This window comes from Corvus brachyrhynchos, unplaced genomic scaffold, assembly GCF_000691975.1.
Source record: "Corvus brachyrhynchos isolate BGI_N302 unplaced genomic scaffold, ASM69197v1 scaffold370, whole genome shotgun sequence".
NCBI lineage: Eukaryota > Metazoa > Chordata > Aves > Passeriformes > Corvidae > Corvus > Corvus brachyrhynchos.
In genome coordinates this window covers 3983246-3991518 of record NW_008235977.1, presented here as the reverse complement: position 1 = coordinate 3991518, position 8273 = coordinate 3983246, and the positions used below count along the sequence as shown (strand labels likewise).

General features: G+C 38.1%; 1 protein-coding gene across 1 annotated transcript in view; it reads left to right on the top strand.

The window, feature by feature from the left end:
• The first annotated feature begins 4387 nt into the window (after positions 1-4387).
• The window catches only part of GLS (glutaminase), a 53994-nt gene continuing 50108 nt past the window's right edge, over positions 4388-8273 (top strand). The window contains exons 1-2 of the mRNA XM_008630102.2: positions 4388-4480; positions 4968-5089. Of these exons, the coding sequence (XP_008628324.1) occupies positions 4388-4480; positions 4968-5089 (215 nt within the window). The remainder of the gene's footprint in view (positions 4481-4967; positions 5090-8273) is intronic.

Genomic DNA, 8273 nt, shown 5'->3' with positions numbered 1-8273 from the left:
AGTTGCCCACCTCTGTTATGGGACCAGCGTCTCACTCTACAAGTGGACAGAAAGTAGTTTCTTAGTGACTTGACAAGTGTTTGTGTCTCTTGGTTGGAAATATTTATCTGTGTTATGGTGACAACTTCTTCAAGGTGCCTGTTTTAGATAGAGGGGCTATCTGACTGTGACTTGCAGCTTTCATAGAATCCCAGAATAGTTTGGATTGGAAGAGACTATTTAAAGGTCGCTCAGTACAAACCCCTCTGCAATGAGCAGGGACATCTTCAATAGATCAGGCTGCTCAGAGCCTCATGCAATCTGACCTTGAATGTTTCCAGGGATGGGGCATCTACCTCCTCTCTGGACAGCCTGTTCCAGCATTTCACCACCCTCACCATAAAATTTCTTCATTGTATCTAATATAAAGCTGTTCTCTTTTAGTGAAAAACCATTATGCCTTGTCCTATTGCAACAGACCTTGCTAAAAAGCCTGTCCCCATCTTTCTTATAAACCCCCTTTAGGTACTGAAAGGCCTCAGTGCGGTCTCCCAAGACCCTCCTCTTCTCCAGGCTGAACAACCCTATTTCCCTGAACCTTACCTCTTCGCGGGGAGCTGCTCATCCCTCTGACCATCTTGGTGGCTTCCTCTGGACCTGCTCCAACAGGCCAATGTCATTCCTGTGCTGAGGACCCCAGTGCTGGATGTAGTACTCTGGGTGGGGTCTCACCAGAGCAGAGTGAAGGGAAAATCCCTTTCCTTGACCTGCTGCCCACACTCCTCTGGACGCAGCCCAGGACAGGTGTGGCTCTGAGTGCACATGGCTGGGTCATGTCCAGCTGCTCCTCCACCAGCACCCACGAGTCCTTCTCGGCAGGGCTGTTCTTGATCTGTTTGTCCCCCAGCCTGTGTTGATTCCGGGAGTTACTGTGGCCCCGGTGTAGAACCCTGCTTTGCTGAGCTTCATGAGGTTCATGAGGTTCACACCTGGACAAGCTTCTTCAGTTTGTCTAGGTTGCTCTGAATAGTGTCCCATCCCTCAGGCTTGTCACCTGCACCACTCAGCATGGTGTCATTGGCAAACTTGCTGAGGCTTCATTCTATCCCACTGTTGGTGTCATTGATGAAGATACTAAACAGTACTGGTCCCAGTACAGACCCCTGAGGGTCCACTGTTTGTGACAGTAATTGTGACCACATTTTTATGACTGGTGTCATATTTGTTAATAATGCCTGAAAGTATTATTAGCAATATCATATCTTTATATCATTTGTTGTTCTGTAAATCCTGTTCTGCATTTTGGCAGTTCTATCTTGAAGTACAAAGTAGGAATCTTCCATGTTTTTTGAAATTTAATTTTGTTTCTGTCCTAGAAATGCAGCGTTTGTTAAAATGAAATCATCCCCAGAATCTGGTGTAGGCTTTGTACTGATGCAAAAGGAAGAGTTGAAAGAACGAATGATACGGACTGCAAAGTCCTTGTGCTTGGAATTCCTGTTTTTTTTTTCTTTATATTTAAAACAGTCCACCAGTATTGTAGCCCACAGATTAGTACACTACCAAAGAAGTCTAGTTGTTTAATAGTCTGGTGCTTATTTATTTTTTTAAAGAAGGTAAATAAGTATCAAAAGTCATTATTCTTCAAATCAGGTAAACTGGAATTTCCACTTAATTTGACTGTGAAAATTGCAAGTTCCCCGACCTGAAAAACAGCTTTTTTTACATGTGTGGAGCAGAATTATCTTGCTAAGTGTGCTCCCAGTGCCAAAACACATCTTTTAGGTTAAGCAAACATTGGTTACTGACATCACTGATCTGATAAACTGCAGAGCAAGCCTTTTCACCCCTATTTAGCTGATAAACTTTATGAAAAGGTGGACTATTTGACGAGGAGCAATTTTCTGTAAATATATTGAATGTCATCCTCTTTGCTTTCGTAGTCTGTGCAGCTCCATTGTTTAATTAGGCTGAGTGACCCAATATTGAACAACAGCAGATGTGAAAGATATGAAGACCATGTTGAGAGATTTTCTGCTGTGAAGGGTGCACATCTCTTTAATAGTTTAAAAGCCTATGAAGAGGCAGCTAAAATCTTGGTTAAATGTCTGAAGTATTTTTCTGCACCTTTCCAGACAGAAATTCTTGGAACAGCTGTAAAATTCTGAGTAATTGCTCAGAAATGTGTAATTAAATAGGTTATCAGTTAAAATTTCTCAGTGTGTTTGCTGGCTGGTTTTGCTAAAGTGAAATAGGAAAGTTTCCTCTGCCAGACCTTCAGCAGTCCAGGAATGACTCATGTAGCATAGACATCCCTTAAAACATGAAATCTTGACACGTTGGGGAGCTCAGTTAAAAGCTCTGTGTAAATGATGAAGATGTAGGGGTGTAGACGATGTAACTTAGCATAACTTTTCAAATTAGTTCCCTGCAGAATTAGGATGCAGATGCAGGGGGAAGCTTTAGTTGCTATGTTGGTAGTTCTGGTTCTGTTGGCTTGACTGGACATACTGTCCCCAAAGGACTGAAAGCAAAATATGCTGCCTGGAAGACCTGAATTTTCTTTAGGAAAAGGGCTGTTCAGTAATTTGCTTGAGGTAGTAGCAAGCGTTTGTCTTGGTTGAATTGCCAGCCTGTCTGTGCATTAGTCAGCCAGCATAATTTAAATTTAAAAAAAAAAATCTAGTCTGTAAGACAAGGAAAGTTCTGTTGGCTTACAAAGCTGTCTTCTGTTCTTAGTATGTAAATACAGTGTTTTAAATTAGAAAATGAGAGGTGGTATTTTTTACTACTGGTTTTCACAGCTAGTTACTAGGAAAGGAGGGAGGCAAGGGCAGTCTAGAGGTTGTCTTAAATTTAAAAGGGTATTTGGATATAATCAGATTTTTATTAAAAATAATCATAAATCTGACTTGTGCAAGTATTGGGAGAGGAGAGGATTAAACGTCAGTCAGTAAGATTGCATTGGCCTGTCTAGGGTCTGTGCTTAGTTGTAGCATTTTACTTTTGCAGTTAGAACCCTGAGTTCTGTTATTCAAAGATTACTAATCTCTTGAAAACTTCAGTGACTAGAATTTGGACCTGCTTTTTGTACACGCTTGCATGAATGTATAAAAATACATAAATGGCCACTGAGCATTCTAGTTTCAGGCATTAGTTTATCCGTTACCGTATAGTAAGAAAGTATTGCCAATATTAATAGATTATAAGATAGACCTTTACAGTTGATGGCTAGAATGATGTAAGACTACATACTCTGCATTTTAGTTAATATCTACATTTGTTTTCTTTTGGTTTTATGTATGTTTGCTTGTCAAACATCGGAACATTGGCTTTTTTTTGTCTGGAAGCAAACCTAGGCACTTCAGGGGACCAAAGGATGGGAATCCCTTTGCTGTTGCTGCCCCTCCCAGTCTCAAAGTGTATGTTCTACTGCTTACAGGCCAAGTGTAAAGACTTGGGCTCCTGCCTGCTGCAGGGTGCTTTGGAATATCAAGGAGAGCGAAACTTTTTATAGGTTAAATCTATAACATTCCAAAGGCTTTGAGGGAAAGCTGTCAGTGCTACAGCTTTCTGTCTTAGAAGGAATCTCAATGCTTAGTCTGGTAGGTTTCCTTCAGATTTCACATAAAATGGAGATGCAGGTAACAAGAAACTGCAGCCATAGGGGAAGCCTATCTTGGAGTGAAATAGGTAGCACCTGGGATCTTGGAGAGCCGGTGTGTTTACACTGATAAGCACAGTGACCATTAAAGGTGCATCTACACTGCGTTTACTTAGCTAAGTAGGTGTGATGAGAGTCACTCCTGCTTCAGGTGCTCCGATGATTATGCTGCAGATGTCTTTGCTTGTTTCACAGTAGCTGATGGGCCTTACATAAGCTACTAGAAGGATAAGGACTTCAGGACTCCTCTGTGGAGTCCTGAAAACAGGACTGTTTTGAAGAAAATATTACACATTTATCATCTCCTCTTGCTTGTAGAACAATTGGGTCATAATGCTCTACAACTTTATTATGAGGCATGTACATCTTGGAATCTTATAAATAATTTATCCTCTTGCAAGTAACATAGCTATCCTTGGTAACATCAAAAAGAGGGATATGTGATTAATCTACTCCCAGAAAAATCTAAATATAATCTTAGCAGTAAATGTATGACAGTAAAAATATAACTGTGTTGCAGTTAAGAATGTTTGCTACTGTAAAATCTACTTGTAATATTACCATTTTTTTCTACTTAAAGTCAAACTAAGCTTTGTGTTCACTGATAAAAACGTTCTTTGAAATTAGTGGTAGCAGTTACATTGGTAGTGAAAATGTGTTTCCCTGAGAATAATGCAAAAATGTGTATAAATAAAAATAGGCACTAAAATAATCTATACTTTTTATATTCTGTTTTCCAGTAAAATGAAACAAGGTCTCCTTCCCAGCTTAGAAGATCTACTTTTCTATACTATTGCAGAAGGACAAGAAAAAATACCAGTTCATAAATTCATAACTGTAAGTTTACTGTTCCAGAGTGCTGTATGAAAGCTAACTACTGCAAGGTTATTTTAACATTCTAAGTGCAAGAGCAAAGCAAAGAATTTCTGTTGACCATGTTTAGATGTGGGAAGGAATATAACTTGTTTTTCCCCCAGTGCTGTTTCTGTAGTTGAGTAAGAGAATGAGTATATTAATGTTGTTATTCACTTCTTTGATGTGCAAAAGAGTATGCTTGAAAGCATCTGTGCCTATGGCACAGCTCAGTAGTATTTGTGCTTGTGTAAAATGTAGTTGGACCACTGGATTTCAAGTAATATTAATGCTTTGACATATAATGCAGCCAAAATTGCCAAAGGAAATTGCTAAAGAATCAGTAAAGTGTCAAAATGTCTCTGTTGATAATGCAGTGGCAGATCTCTTATAGTGATAAATGCTGAGCAGTAGATAACTTGATTGTAATAGCATATCTTTTCACTTAGTAATTACTGTTTTATCATAATAGGCACTCAAATCTACAGGATTACGTACATCTGATCCTCGATTGAAAGAGTGCATGGATATGCTAAGACTGACTCTTCAGACAACTTCAGATGGTGTTATGCTGGACAAAGACCTTTTTAAAAAGTAAACTTTCTGTCAATTATGTAACTATAATTCTGAATGAATGCTGTCTGTGTGTTACTGAGTGCTGTCTTAAGGAGAGACATAAGGTATATAAATCGATTAGAAAGGGAGTCAAATGTACACTCCTCATGCTGTTTTGATAAAAGTTTGTTCTCAGATTTCATGCAGCAGACAGGCTCCATGATCTCCACAAGAGTTTAATATGTCAATGTTGTTTGCATGTGTTTTCACCCCATACTGCAACTATTGGTCAGATGCCAAACAAATGATTTGATGCAGCATGAAGTATTTAGTAGGATTATGTAAAACTGCTCTCTCACTACATCGTCAGTTTTTAATCTGAAGTTCAGGATGCTGCTTCTGTGTGGCGAGATGTTCCGAGCATGTGTGTAATTCTAAAAGTGAGTATGTGGGAAACAGTGAAGTTAAATTTCAAGATACGTGGAAATGAGAGGAGTTAGGATGGCAGACATTCCTTTGGTCTGTTTTGGAAAAGACCTGTGTGCTGTATTTTAGTGATGCTTTTATTGGTTTTTTTTTTAGCAAAGTCTGTAAGCTGAATAGTATAAGCACTGTTCAGGTTGTCTTCTGTTCATTTCAAGCACACTCCTTTGCTCCTCTGCTTACAGCTTTTGTGCGCCAAAATATTGGAAATTTGGAGGTTCTTAAATTTTGAAATGTAATTTTTAGGCTATTTTTCCATCTGCATTTTAATTCCATTTACAGGGTAAATCATAATATTTAAAACTTATTTGCACATATTATTTTGTATGTGTGTATATATTATACATATATAATATGTTTATTTTATATACATATAGGTATATAAAATATGTACTATACTGTGTATTTGCATAGTTTATATAAGTGTAAATGTATAAACATAAAAGGTATGTATATAGATATTAAAATATATATAAACATTTTTGGAAATAGATTGAGAAAAAGCGAATGTCTGTGTGTGAGAGAAAATAACAGACCAGTCAACTCCTTAAGCAGATGTGAGATACTTTGTAAAGATCCAGCATGGACTGACTTTACTCCTGTGTTAAGTTCAAGACCAGGTTTTCACTGTTTTTATTGTCAGCCCAGTAAAAACTTGAAATTGTTAGATTCAGAAACCTTCCTGGGTGTATGGATGGTTTGGAAAGGAAATGCATTTGTTATTATGTGTTACATTTGTACTAAAAGGCTTATTTGTCACAGTATACACTCTGAATTACGTTTTAGGCAAGGGCTGTACATTTGAAAAAGGACAAGTGATTGCTAATTAGCAGGATTATCTTATGTTCTATGTCACATCTCTGGGATTCGATCCTCTGTGTGAGGAGAGTAGTCGTTACTATAACAATTTGTGGAAAGCTTACATGGTTGCTTCTTGTGTAGGAAGAATTTTGAACATAAAGATAATACAGACATGGAGAGGTGAATCTTACTTCACATAGCAAGTTTTTCTTTGCAGCAGCAGAAGGTTCCTTTGCAACCTTTTTCGTAAATTAAAAACCCCCAAACTTCACTTACCTGTTCCTTGTAGGGACACTGCATTTGTTGTGAAGAGACTTGCACAGAATCCCTGTATTTTCTTCTACAAGTGTTTAAGGTGTGAAATATAATTAATGTATCTACTCAACTGTACTTACCTCAGGACTTTGAAGCTTCAGTTCCCTAAACATAGAAGTCAGTGGTGTCATTCTCATCTTGAATTTGAATCCAAAGCTGCCAGATCACATAAAGTATCAAGGTTAAGTGATCTGGAGTAGTGGTAACATAAGCTTGACTAAATCAATGAAATCCAGTAGAAATTAGCTGTAAAATACACCAGCTCATATGTCTATATTGTCTGTTTCTGTATGCCTTTTTAGTGGTTCTACACATTAGGCTCCAATTTGACTAAAACTGCTTTATTTTGAAGTTTTTTGGCTTTACAGCACTCTCCACATCAGAATCTCCATGTTACAGGCAGAACAACTTGGAGTTTTAATCTTTCATCTGCGGAATTTCTTGAGTTGAAGATTTCTGGGGTGCACGTTCTGGAGAGAGTGCTGACAGATTCATGAATTAGTTGCTTATGTTGCTAACATGGCCGTGATGTGGTCTTTGCAGAGTGAGACCAAGCTGCTACTGAAAGCAGTGTGACATGCTGGTTAGCTTGCTATGTGAATTTTCTTCTTTCTGGTATTACTTACTACAGTAGTACTATCTATTGTTAGTTGAAACTTGGGCAACTTAATAAATATGGAAGATTGTACTTGCTAATCTTCCTTACAAAGTGTGCACATTTTGACATGCCCTGTGTTTTTAGAAGTTTCTATGGCATTGTAGCTAGTTTGTAGAAAAAAGTCTGATAATATTTGTAAGAAATCCTCCTACCCCTCTTAGCTTTTCCTTAAACTCATAGCATGTTCCTAACAGAAAAATATACGACTTGCAGAAAGCCCTTTTTCTCAAATAACAATATTTTGGTCAGTGGGGTAGAGTGGGGAGGAGGGGTAGGAAAGGTATAAGGCAATCAGAATTGAGTTAATTTGATTATAGTGTACACTTGAATGAAATGATAGCTACTGAGTAGCAGTTCAACTCTTAAGTTTAAACCCTGGTTTTTTTTCAGAATAGCTTGCTCGGCTTTGTAGGATTAGCCTTTGTCACAAGGTGCTGTCTATCCTGCTTTATTGACCCAGAAGTGTGGTATTGCTACCACGTCTTTGATGTGTGGGTAAGAAGCAGCAGTCTCAGTGTGTTACGTACTGAGCATCGACCTGTCAATCTGTTTCTGGATCTCAGACAGGGTTTGCTGTTTGCTGCTGAGTGGCTGTGCTGCTCTCAATATAGGTAGCAAATCCTGATGAAAACTTTAGTTTTAGAGGAACTTAACCCCAGGTGTTACTAAATGTTTTCATCCTGTTTGAGCAATTAGATTTGAGCAATCTTTTGACAGAAGGTAGAGGATTTCCACCATGTTAGAATATTAATATCTGGTTTGTCAACATGCTACTTTTTTTTCTAAAATGTTTAAATGTGTTGAACACTTCTACAGACCTAGTAATGGAATTTCACATGGCTTTCTGTAATGCATAAACTGTAGCTTTCAAAACAGGAAAAAAGTGTATCTGTACACATAGCTGAAAAGCTCTTTGGAATTGAAAATTCAGATTATGTTTTTAGCCATGTCTGTTTTGTGTAGGGA